Genomic DNA, 12,585 nt, shown 5'->3' with positions numbered 1-12,585 from the left:
TGCCCATGCTGCCTTGTAGTCTCAACCCGCTTGAATAAGGTTTCTATTCCCAGGAACAAGTCTTTTATCAGCCTGTACTGTGCGGGTGGTGCCAGACAGATGGTGTTGTCTGTAGATCCGCCCTCGGAATGGAGTCAAAAGCGGCCTGTTAAATGGTAGAGGGCGAGGCACTGCCTTAGAAAGCACTGTCTTACACAATCTGTATCACTCAGAGTCGGGCACAGCCAGATTTCAGCAAAAATCAGCGAAGAAAGATGGATTGGGGGGGGATGTCAGGGAGCGCCTCACCTTGGCTCCCACGCTCAGTTCCTGTGCCCCAACACTGTGTGAGCTATCTGTTATGGACACTCTGACCCACTAGAAAAGCAAGCAAAATCTTGAGAAGCCGGAATTCCTTGTCATCAGTTGGTGGAATGGACCTTAAAGCAGAAAGCAAATTCAATCGTATAAACACAAGACTATGACTACATTGCTTTGCCAAGCAAAAACTCACCAGGTGTCTGAAAGTCCACTCACTGAATGTGGGCTTGGGTTTGCACATCTGGAGCCCCTGCACTTGGAAGGTAAAGGAGGGAGGGTCAGGAATTTGCGGCTGTTCTTGGCTGCACAGGGAGCTCAAGGCCAGGCTGGGCTACAGGAGACTCTCATCTCAAAAAAGAGCAAATGTTTATCTGTTTAATATGTGCACTCTGCATTTTACATACAGCACTGCTTTTCCTCATGAGTCTTAAGTGACTATATCCACATCATACAAATTTAGAGGGACAAATATAGAAAGGTTAATAACTTGCCTAAGACCTCAGTATTGCTAAACAGTGGAGCCAAGATTCGAAATGAGGAATGTCTGACTCACAAAGACATCCCTTGAACCAAGTTAAGTGACTTGAAGTATGCTCTCTGGGCCCAGGGTTCCTTCAGAACTATTTCTAACTGCTAAAATGCTGCCTACAGCATGGCAACCACGCATTCATACGCTGGAGCTCCGGGAGCAGAGAACCCCACATTTCTTCCTGAAAAACCACAGCTCTTATCTTCAGGGGAGTAAGCTATGGTTCATTCTGAAGCCATGTTGAATGGCCATAGCCTGGGAACACAGACTTAGCTGTTGGGGTGGGTGGAAGGTGGTGGTCGGCTGAGTTAATAGATTCCAAAAAGTTTTTATCTCTTAGTTACAAGATGTTAGCTAAGGCTCAGAGATGGGGAAAAAAAATGGGTGTTCTAGAGGGTTAGAACTAGACCTAGATAAGGCAATTAGCCTCTGGACCTTCGACTTTCCAATCTCTTAAGTTGGGCAGTTCTTTTTTTGTTTGGTTGACTGTTTGTTTTGGTTTTTCAAGACAGGGTTTCTCTGCATAACAGTCCTAGTTGTCCTGGAACTAGATCCTTTTTTTTTTTTTTTGGTTTTTCGAGACAGGGTTTCTCTGTGGCTTTGGAGCCTGTCCTGGAACTAGCTCTATAGACCAGGCTGGTCTCGAACTCACAGAGATCCGCCTGCCTCTGCCTCCCGAGTGCTGGGATTAAAGGCGTGCGCCACCATCACCCGGCTGGAACTAGATCTTGTAGACCAGACTGGCCTCGAACTCACAGAGATCCACCTGCCTCTACCTCCTGAGTTCTGGGACTAAAGGCACGCGCCACCACTGCCCGGTTCGAGTTGGGCCGTTCTAACCAGCCAATGATTCTCTGCAGGCACAATTGCCTTCTCGAAACTCCCAAATGCCCAGGGTATTAAGTGCCTCTTTCCTGCTGTGATCTGAGCCCCTGGACTAAGTCTTGATTCAGTTCCTAAGTGTTTCATAAATCACCACCCTACGCTGTAGTCAGATCACCAAGGAGCAATACGGACTAGACAGCAAAGACCTGACCAAGAAGGTGAGAAGCCCATTGCATTTGCCGGCTTTCCACGATTGTTCTAGCATTAACCAACCATTAACCACGTCTAAAGACTGGCTTCCAAATGTCTTTAAGGTCCCATTGAGATCTCACTTTCTGCAGAATCAGGGTCAGGTTGATTACCGTCTCCATCCTGAACTGCACACCTCCAGACATTGACTCTTCTGTGGTCTCTGTGTGTTCTTCCTAGGTTCAAATCAGGCCCATTCTAGGATAAAGTATAGAATGTCTCAAGGGATGGGGAGGGAAAGTTCAGTGATGTCTCATCTTTTTGCCATTAGAAGGAATGTGGAACTCGATAAGATGAAATGGCATAATACCATATAAAGAAATGTAAGAATTTCTATTTAAAAAAACGTTTGTCACTTTGGTTAAAATGTGGAGAAAGGAAGTTCTCTGGGCACCAGAACCTCCCAGAACACTGTCCTGTGTCCCTGCCTACCGCCACTCCTTAAGACCTTTGCGGCCGGGTAGCTGGGCGTACTGGGCATGCCTAGAACCCCAGAGCTTGGGAGGGTGAAGCAGGACCACTAACTAGCTCTGATCTGACTACAGGGTGAGACCCCCAGCTCGGTAGGGAAACCTTTCCTAGGAGTCACAGTGCCGCTGTCTCCGTTTTCTCCGGTATAAATTCTTTAATGTATTGAGTGTGTTATTTTTCTTCCATGATTCTGACCTTTCTCATGTTTTATTATTCTTGGGGTGGAAATATGACTCAGACCTTTATAATTAGAATATCCCATACCCCTAGTCAGAGTGTTTATTTAAGGCATAGAGACATGAGCCAGCAAACTCAACAAATTCCCAGCGGAGCCTCAGCAGATAGGCGAAAATTGTCACGAATTACAGGCTCACTCCCTCCAGAGCTGGCTGAGCCCTGAAGACTGTATGCAGTGAGTTCAGAACCAGTTGCCATTCCCTTGAAAAGCTGGGTTGAGATCCCTGCTAATTCAGAGAAAGCAAGGTCAACAGAGCCAGAGAAACAGGCTTCCTGATTATACTGAATCCCTGCCTCCCACAGTCTGCCCTCTTGACTCTGATGGCCAATCAATGTTCTTTTTTTGTTTCCATTTCAAATCGCACACACACACACATTCCTTTTTCCAATGCTGGGGATTGAACCCAGAGCCTGCTGAATTCCAGAAAAGTACTGAGTAAAATCCCTAGCCCTTGGTTTCTTGAGATGGAGTGAGTCTCCCGGCATCACAGTCAGAAAGGCCTAGAATTTCTGGCTTTCTTGCCTTCAGTTCCTGTGCACTGGGATTACCATACACATGCTACCACACCCAGTTTAAATCATCATTGTTGTCACTGAGACACCATGACCACGACAACTCTTATAAAGGAAAACATTTAGTTGTGGTGGCTTGTAGCATGAATTCTAATTGTTCTCAATAATGAGAACCCGGAGTCAGATGTTAGGGGGCAAAAGCTGAAGGATCAGAGAAGCAGTGACCTAGAGAGATCTTTTACCTCTACTGAATCGACAGTCTGGAAGGGAGAACTTGTCTCTACGGATCCTCAGACTGTTGCTGTCTCCACAAAACCTCGGACTGCATGCTCAGACTGAATCCTCAGCCCGCCTCTGAGCTCCTGTCTCCTCCCACTTTATTTTCCTCTCTCTATCCAGCCATATCCCTTCCTGTTTCCACTTCCCCAGTGGATTAAAGGTGTCAGCCACCACTGCCTGGACTCTATGGCTAACTAGTGCCTTAGCTCTGCACCCTGATCTTCAGGAAACCTTTGTTTGTTAGCTTACAAACAAAGTATCACTAGAGTGGCTTGCTGGCAGTTTAAGAGATGTTGTCCATTACAGTCATGGAGAGATGCAGGGCAGCATTCAGGCAGACTTGGTGCTGGAGCTGAGAGACTTTATATCTTGATCCAAAGGCAACAGGAGGTGAAATGAACACTGGTCTTGTCTTGAGCAGACATGAGACCCCACAGTGGCACACTTCCTCCAAGACCTCACCTACTCCAACACCTCCTCATAATGCCGCTCTCTTTGGGGACAGTTTTCTTTTAAACCACCACAGAGGACAATTAGCAGATGCTGGTTCTCTGCTCATTGTAGGACTCAGAGGTGGAACTTAGAGGACAGGGCTCCTAGCCACTGAGCCACTTGCTAGTCTTGCCTTCAGTGCCAGCACTAGGAAGACAGAGGCAGGCGGATCTCTGAGTTTGAGGCCAGCCTGGTCTACAGAACAATTTCCAGGACAGCCAGAGCTGCACAGAGAAAACCTGAGTTAAAAAACACAAACAAAAACATCTGAAGCAAAAGTACATGTATCTTTTCTATAAAGTACCCGACTTTTGCAAATAAATACTGTAGTTTTCAGATTTTTGCTTTTATTGTAACGTGAGAATCTGAGACCGGTAAACTCTAGAGGCTGAGTCAGAAGGATCACCAGTTTCTGGCCAACTAAGAGAAAGCAAAACTCTGTTTCCCAAGAGAAAAACTTGGCTATTAAAATGTTACATATATTTGCTTTCCTGTGAGGGCCTTAAAATCAGCCAGGAGGAGGACACAGGGTGGCCAGGGAAAAAAGGTCTCGTTTTTAAAATTTACCAGTGCCATTTAGCTATGAAATTGAGTATTTTCTTTTTGAACCCCTTGTCATGGAATTCATTAAGTTTCTAAACTGTAAGCATTCCTACAGTCTTCAGTTTTCAGACTTAACGGTAAAGCTATGGGATAACAACAGTGAAGCTTCAATTTCTTTTGAACTTGCTGTAGTTTCTTCCCGGTATGTCTGGGAAGGCAATGTAGTTTTCATGAAATGGCTGGTTTTTATTGCTCCAGCATGTATATAAATTACATGGTGTTTTGTTTGCTTTCAGGGTTTCTCTATGTAGCCCTGGCTGTCCTGGAATTCACTGTATAGACCAAGCTGATTCCAGAGATTCGCCTGTGTTCTGCCTTGAAAGTGCTGGGGTTAAGGTGTGCACCACCATCGCCTACTGCTGCATTTTCGCTGCTTGTCTAAAGTTGTTATCTAAAATTGTAACTGGCTTGATAGAAATGATGCTTTGTTTGATTGGTTTTTCTTTTTCTTTCTCTTTTGTTTTTCAAGACAGGGCTTGCTTCTCTACACCTTGGCTGTCCTGGAACTTGCTCTATAGACCAGGCTAACATTGAACTCAGAAAGGTCCGCCTGCTGCTGGTCTCGCCCCATACCCCCCACCCCCGGATTAAACGTGTGGGCTAAAACCAAAATATTTTAAAGAGGCTCTTTAGTCTCATTCTATTAGAATATTGAAACAATAGACCCCCTAAGAAATGAGATTTCCAGCAGGGCGGTGATGGTGCACGCCTTTAATACCAGCCTGGTCTACAGAGCTAGTTCCGGGACAGGCACCAAAGCTACAGAGAAACCCTGTCTCGAGAAACCAAAAAAAGAAAAAAGAAAGAAAGATAGATAGATATATTTTCCCCCAAGAATCTTATGGAGAAGTAAATCCTGAAAATGATTTTATGGTTCTAACCACTGTCCCAATCACCTTACACAATGAGACTCAATAATGGGCAGGGCCACACCCTGATCGCTGTTTAAATGCACATATTTTAGTTATGCATATCCTTGGCTTGAATCTCATTTCAGGGCTCCAAAGACCCACTTGGGGTGGGGTGGGTGTCACTGGGGATCTTTGTGGCCACACTGAAAGACATTTCCGGCTTCCCATCACTAATTTGGAGCTTTTTTTGGTTCTTTTAACAGGATTTCTCTGTAGCTTTTAGAGCCTGTCCTGGAACTCACTCTGGCCTCAGACTCACACCCACCTGCCTCCCCAGTGCTGGGATTAAACAGTGTTGGGACACAGGCTCATGGTTACCCAAGTTTAGAAACAAAATGACTTCATTTTGCTTGATTATTCTGATAAGCATTTTCACAACAAAATGCAAATATCTAGTGAAGGAAAATTAATTTTATAATTCATCACTACTTCATGTTTTGAGTTCACTAATATTAGATTTGGAAACGCTAACAAGCCAGAACTGCCGGGTACTTTCAACTATGACCACCTAAAAGTTGAAATAAACAACAACAACAACAAAAAAAAACTATGGGCTGCTAGCACTTCCAGAAGACCTGGGTTCAATTCCCAACACCCACATGGCGCTCGAAATTCCGTGTCACTCCGGCTCCGGGAGAGCCATTACCCTCTTGTCTCCAAGGGCATCAGGCACGCACAAGCTGCACAGTCATACATGCAAGAAAACATCCACACACATAAATCAGAAAGAAAAAAAGAAGGCCCTTTGCCCTGAGAGAGGCCGGGCGGACGCGATAAACCGGCACATTTCCGTTTCGGCCCAACTGGCGCTAACAGTTCATTTCCACAAAGAACACGGCTACAGAGCCTGTCGGCCCAGGGCTCTTTATAGTTTTCGGATCAAAAACGTTAGAGGAAGCGGGTATGGTCGGGGTGGACCCCGGAATCAAGAAACCGCGGAAATCAAGCCCAGAGCCTGGTCGCAGGCTTGTTATTCCTTAATGTCCCGACCCCACAGGCGTCCCCGCGTCCCCTGACGCCCCTAGGCTCGCCCGGGGCTCGGCACGCTCGGTGCAGTTTCCCTAGCACGCGGCGCGGGCAGAGAAGCCAGCTTTTGTTTATTTTGGCCGCGCGCGCCTCGCGAGCGTCCGGGGGCGGAGACGCGCAGGCGGACGCCCCGCCCACTGTCCCCGGCCCGGGGCGGACGCAGAGCGCGGCGTCACAAAGCGCTGCCGGGACGCCGAGGTCCAGCCGCACCCGGCGCCGCGCGGCCTCGCAGGGTGGCGGGAGGACGCCTCCTCCTCGGTCGCCTCCCTCTCGGCCTCCTCAGCCCCGCCTCGGCCGTGCTCGCCCTGCCTCCGAGTGGCGGGCGGCTCGGCGTCGCCGCAAAGCAGCCCGGGAGAACGGGCTGGCGCCGGAAGGACGCGCTAGCGCGCGGCGGCGGCGAGGTTATAAAAGGGAGCGGGCGGGCGGCCGGCGGAAGTGGGCGGTTCGTCGGCGGCGCAGTGCTCTGTTGTTTGGGGTTCGGGCTGCCCGGAGGGGCGTTCTCGGGAGGTTCGCCGGTGCAGGCCGCGCTGACAGGGCCGCGCCCCGCCGCTCGGCCGCCCTTGGCTCGGTGCGCTCGCGCTTTCCTCGTCCCGCAGGCCCAACATGGCGCAGGACGTAGCCGAGTACCTGAGCCAGAACCCGCGAGTAGCCGCCTGGGCGGAGACGCTGCGCTGCGAGGGCGAGACGGACAAACACTGGCGCCACCGCCGGGAGTTCCTGCTCCGCAATGCCGGAGACCTGGTCCCCTCGACGCCCGGGGAAGCCGCGGCCGACGCGGAGAGCGGAAGCCGCCGTCGGCAGCTCCAGCAGCTCGTCTCCTTCTCTATGGCCTGGGCAAACCATGTCTTCCTGGGGTGCCGGTGAGTGAGGGAGCGGGAGGCAGCCGTTCCGGGCTGCCCGAGGGGCGCTGCCGGGGATCGGTGTCGCTGCGGAGGGCTGATCGGGAAGCGCGGGAAGTTGTGGCCCTGGCGGCCCTCGGAGGGCGTCCGCGGCAGCGCCGACCTCAGTGTTGGCGGGGGACCCCGGGGTGTGTGCAGCCGACGGTACCCGGGAGACCCCCGGTTTAGGGGTTCGCCTCCCGAGCGCCGGAGGCATTTGTTTGTGGCATCTCGGGGAAATAAAGTTGTCGCGCGGTTGGTGCGCTTTGATTGCAGCCAGGAACTGCAGTTTTCCGAGGGCCCGCACCTCGCACACTGCCAGTCGTTCCGCAAAAACACTCCTTGAAAGCGACTTTTTGCTTCTTTTTCAGGTACCCTCAAAAAGTTATGGATAAAATTCTTAGTATGGCTGAAGGCATCAAAGTGACAGATGCTCCAATCCATACCACACGAGACGAACTGGTTGCCAAGGTGAAGAAAAGAGGGATATCGAGTAGCAATGGTTAGCAGATCATAGATGTGAACATACATAGGAGTTTAGAAAATAAGCTTGATATAATTAGGAATTGCTGTCCTTACTAATTTTTAACAAGCCAGAGTTTGTATGGTGTATTAATCTAGTTGACATGTTAAAGCTAAACTGTGTGTGTCTGTCTGTTTTCGGTGCTGAATTTGTTAGTTTCCTTTGACTGCTTTAGATTTTAAAGTCCAATGTCTGACGCTGTTAATTTAATATTTAATCCTGTTAATACCGTAAGATATTAATGAAGTTTTTTCATGCTTTAAAAGAAGCTAGTCCTGAAATATTTTTATTTGTGCTTTTTTTTTAATTATTTTTATTTATTTATTTATTTATTTTGGTTTTTCGAGGCAGGGTTTCACTGTGTAACAGCCCTGACTGTTGGAACTTGGCTCTGTAGACCAGACTGCCCTTGAACTCACAGAGACTCGCCTGCCTCTGCCTCAATGCGTGTGCCACCACTACTGCCCAGCTCCTCTTTGTGCTTTCTTTCTTTCTTAAACAATTTATCTAAACTTATCTTATGTGCCTTGGTGTGAGGGTGTCAGATCACCTGGAACTGGGATTACAGACACTTGTGAGCTGTCGTGTGGGTGCTGGGAATTGAACCCAGGTTCTCTGGAAGAGCAGCTATTGCTCTCAACTACCTAGCCATCTCTCTGCCCCCCTCCCCTTTGTACTTTTTGGAGGGAGGGTTTCTCTGTAACAGCCCTAGCTATCCTGGAACTAGCTCTTGTAGAGCAGGCTGGCCTCAAATGCACAGAGATCCACCTGCCTCTGCCTCCCGAGTGCTGGGATTAAAGGCATACGCTGCCACCATCTGGCCTTTGTGCTTTCTTAATGAATGTTTCTTAATGAATTGACATCTGTGTGGGACTCCTAGTGAAATACTTGTGTTTTTCTTCTTTTTAGAAGGGATAGAAGAGCCATCCAAAAAACGAGTCATAGAAGGAAAAAACAATTCTTCTGTTGAGCGAGATCATGGAAAGAAATCTGCTAAAACAGATCGTTCGTCAGCTCATCAGGAAAACAGTTCGGCATCCACAGGGTCGTCCACCAAGTCAGAAAGTAGTGGGGCGTCAGCTCGGAGCAGCTCTGGTGTCTCTAATCAGAATAGCTCCACAAGTGAAGGAGATAGATCTGTTTGCAGCCAAAGCAGCAGCAATTCCTCTCAGGTAACAACAGCAGGGGCTGGAAAAGCTTCTGACCCAGAAGCTGCAGATAAACATGGCTCAGCATCATTTGTTTCTTCGTTGTTGAAATCCAGTATGAATAGTCATGTGGGCCAGTCCACTGATTCCAGACAGCAGAGCGGATCACCTAAAAAGAGTGCTGTGGAAGGTTCTTCAGTCTCGGCTTCTCAGAGCAGCTCAGAGATCGAGGTGCCCTTGTTGGGTTCCTCTGGAAGTTCAGAAGTAGAGTTGCCATTACTGTCTAATAAGTCTAGTTCAGAGACAGCCTCAAGTGGGTTAACATCCAAAACTAGTTCAGAGGCAAGTGTTTCACCTACAGTTTCTAAAAACAGTTCCTCGTCAGGTACCTCTCTACTAAATCCCAAGAGCAGTTCAACCAGTTCTTCACTGCTGACTTCCAAAAGCACTTCTCAGGTAGCTGCATCACTGTTAGCTTCCAAAAGCAGCTCCCAGAGCAGTGGCCCTATGGCTTCCAAAAGCACTTCCTTAGCAAGCGTGTCTCAGCTAGCTTCTAAGAGTAGCTCTCAGAGTAGCACTTCACAGGTGCCTTCCAAAAGTGCCTCACAGTCCAGTGAGAGCTCAGTCAAATTCTCTTGTCGGAAGTTAACCAATGAAGATGTAAAGCAGAAGCAGCCTTTCTTCAATAGACTGTATAAAACAGTGGCGTGGAAGTTGGTAGCTGTTGGTGGCTTTAGCCCCAGCGTGAATCATGGAGAGCTGCTAAATGCAGCTATTGAAGCTCTGAAAGCAACACTGGATGTGTTTTTTGTCCCGTTGAAAGAACTGGCAGATCTGCCTCAAAATAAGAGCTCTCAAGAAAGTATTGTTTGTGAGTTGAGGTGTAAGTCGGTGTATTTGGGCACTGGCTGTGGAAAAAGCAAAGAAAATGCAAAGGCAGTTGCATCGAGAGAAGCACTGAAGTTATTTCTCAAGAAGAAAGTGGTGGTGAAGATATGTAAAAGGAAGTACAGAGGCAGTGAGGTAGAAGATCTAGTACTCCTTGATGAAGAGTCGAGACCTGTAAACTTGCCGCCCGCATTGAAACATCCTCAAGAATTACTGTAATGTCTCCAAGTCACCACTGCATCCAGTAGCTGGTGTTTGAAGAGAACTGGCTTTTATATGATATAAAACACTGGCTTTCACAGATTTTTGTATTGCTTTTTTCCAGTTTTGCAGAAAATTTAAATTGTAGTTCTCTTCAGTAAAGTAGAAGTTGTAAATAATTTATGAATGGCAGTACATATTAAAGGGTGTACACTGACAGCGTACCAATGTGCTGTTGTATTTGCTGAAGGAAATACTGTCTTCTATTTTTAATGATATATTAGGTACGGTGTGTAGTTCTGTAGAACCTTAAATTTTTGTACTACTTCCAATTTGGTGGAAATGTATTAAGTTGTCTACCATGCTTTTTTTCCTCTAACTTGATTAAATCCCATCAAAGAAAAGGGGACCACAGTATTTGAATGTGTGAAAATCTGTAAGACAAGGTTTTAAGAATGTTGCTCATAATGTTGAACATCTGTTAAAGAATAAAAAATGGTTGCCTCAAACTATTTTCATGAGACGTTGTAAACTTTTTTTAGTTACAAAACAGTATAAAGTACTTATTTTATTCTGATGTTTAAAATTCTCCATGATTTTGACTGCTGCTGATTCTTAAGCAGGTTAATTTATGTTTTGAGGTAAAATGCAATTTATACTTTCTTAAAACAAATGTGGGTTTCTATATTAAGCATATTTTGTGACTACTAATTATTAACAGATTGATTTGTTTAGATATTAAATGCTTTAAGCTATTTTACCTTTTCAAGAAGTTGTGTTTTTTTTCCCCTCCTGCCCTGAAGTCATAACCCAGTCTTGCCACTTGGTTTCTCACTACTATTCATAGTAAACTACAACCAAGTAGTTTTCCTAGTAATACATATATTTTTATTGGTAGGGGAGTTAAAGTTTATATCTAGAACCAGGTGGTTTTTGTATTTGCAGATTTCAGAAGAATGTGGAGAAGACTAGAGAGCCATGGTCAGTTCTTTAATGACTGTACCCATGTGAATTGCATCTGTTGGTAATGAAGTAGATAGAATCTTGTTTGTGTCTTAGGTGGTTCCTAGGTAGCCTTTGGCTTTGTAGGTGTTGCGCACTGAACAGTAATGGTGATAATATACAAAAAAGAAGAGGCATCTCGTGTTCACTAGTTGTTTTGGACTTGGAGGGTTGAAAATAAGCACAATTTAAGTTTGTAAAAGTTATTTTGTAGTTTAGGAATAATAAGGATGCTTAGTTTCCTGTGCTTGAACTGAAATAATCAGGGATGTTTGTATTTTGCCAGATAACCTTTTAAAATTGTTTTTTGGGGATGGCTCATTGGATACTAGGGCAAAATCTATATTCTGTAAGTTGACTATATATTGTGGAGAGCAATAACATAAGTAAATTGTAAAACCACCTTCAAGTTTCTTCTGTGCTGTATTTTGTGAACCAATGCTTACCAGAAAAGTGAGCCAGACACTAGAATAAATACATTTCTGAAATACATCTGATTAGATGATTTGGTGATTTTTCTAAAATGGCATGTTTCAAGCAAGTTTATGAAGGCTATTGTACTAAAAGTCTTTTAAATTACAGTAAACTTTGATGTGGAAGAGTCTGCTCTCATGGGCCTGTAATTCCAACTACTGAGGCTGAAGTTAAAGGCCTAGGAGCTTCACAGAGCAGTTTGTGGCTCTGTCTGAAAAAAGTAAAAAGATCTTGGGATATAAGTCCAGTGATCGAGCTGATATAGCACACACCTTTAATCCAAGCACTCGGGAGGCAGAGGCAGGTGACTAAGGCCAGCCTGGTGTACAGAGTACTAGGACAGTCAGGGCTGCACAGAGAAACCTGCCTAGAAGCCCTCAACCCCAAAATGTAGGTGACAGAATGCCTACTTAGCATGCAAAGAGGCCCCAGATTGTATTTCCAGTACCTCCAAAATGCAAAACATGAATGAAAATGTGATATTTTCCTGGTTTTTGAGAAGGTATGTTATGTAGCCCTGGCTGGTCTTGAACTTAAAGTATTTACAACACATGTATACTCATAACAAAAATGTACGAGCTGTGGAGCTGGCTCAGTGAGTAGAACACTTGGTGCTTCCATGTAAACACTGGGTGACAATGCAGGCCCATGTGTTTTTGCAGCACTGGAAAAGCAGAGATGGGATCCCAGGGAGCTGCAGGCTCAGTCAGAGACCCAGCCTCTGTTTGTAAGACAGCAATTTAGAAGGATGCTTGAGGTCAATTTGACTTCTGCCTTAACATTTACACCTTAATGTGTAAACATACACGTGCAAAAAAGAAAAATTCAAGGTCTCTGATTAAAATTTGTAGCTTCCCACTACAGCTGAATAAATTGCCAAGGACACAAATGCTAAGTTGCACTTTGTGTTTTCTTTAACAAAGACACCTGGGCTTAAATGTGGAATGGCCTTGGGCATTTTACATGGGGGTGGGGTGGTAGTGGAACCTCTGAAAGATGGAGCCTTACTGGAGGACATGCCTCATTAGAAGTGGGA

At 46.1% G+C, this 12,585-nt stretch overlaps 1 protein-coding gene across 2 annotated transcripts; it reads left to right on the top strand.

Moving 5' to 3' along the window:
* Positions 1–6,965: 6,965 nt before the first annotated feature.
* Cdkn2aip (CDKN2A interacting protein) lies at positions 6,966–11,559 on the top strand. 2 transcript variants are annotated; one of them, XM_005362596.2, is made up of 3 exons: positions 6,966–7,295; positions 7,685–7,815; positions 8,746–11,559. In XM_005362596.2, the coding sequence occupies exons 1-3, from the start codon at positions 7,039–7,041 to the stop codon at positions 10,089–10,091; spliced, it is 1,734 nt and encodes a 577-aa protein (XP_005362653.1). In that variant the 5' UTR covers positions 6,966–7,038; the 3' UTR covers positions 10,092–11,559. The 2 variants fall into 2 exon arrangements, with proteins under 2 accessions (XP_005362653.1, XP_026642805.1); XM_026787004.1 differs by having other exon boundaries at positions 7,685–7,784; positions 8,746–8,824.
* The last annotated feature ends 1,026 nt before the right edge of the window (positions 11,560–12,585 follow it).

The sequence above is a fragment of the Microtus ochrogaster genome, linkage group LG7_11 (genome assembly GCF_000317375.1).
Source record: "Microtus ochrogaster isolate Prairie Vole_2 linkage group LG7_11, MicOch1.0, whole genome shotgun sequence".
NCBI lineage: Eukaryota > Metazoa > Chordata > Mammalia > Rodentia > Cricetidae > Microtus > Microtus ochrogaster.
The sequence above is the reverse complement of the archived record's forward strand: the minus strand, read 5'-3'. Positions and strand labels throughout refer to the sequence as shown.

Bases quoted from the DNA above. Each gene is read 5' to 3' on its own strand.
- Cdkn2aip (XM_005362596.2), top strand. From the start codon at position 7,039: ATGGCGCAGGACGTAGCCGAGTACCTGAGCCAGAACCCGCGAGTAGCC. The intron at 7,296-7,684 runs GTGAGTGAGGGA...CTTCTTTTTCAG, and splicing joins CATGTCTTCCTGGGGTGCCG to GTACCCTCAAAAAGTTATGG. The intron at 7,816-8,745 runs GTTAGCAGATCA...TCTTCTTTTTAG, and splicing joins AGGGATATCGAGTAGCAATG to AAGGGATAGAAGAGCCATCC.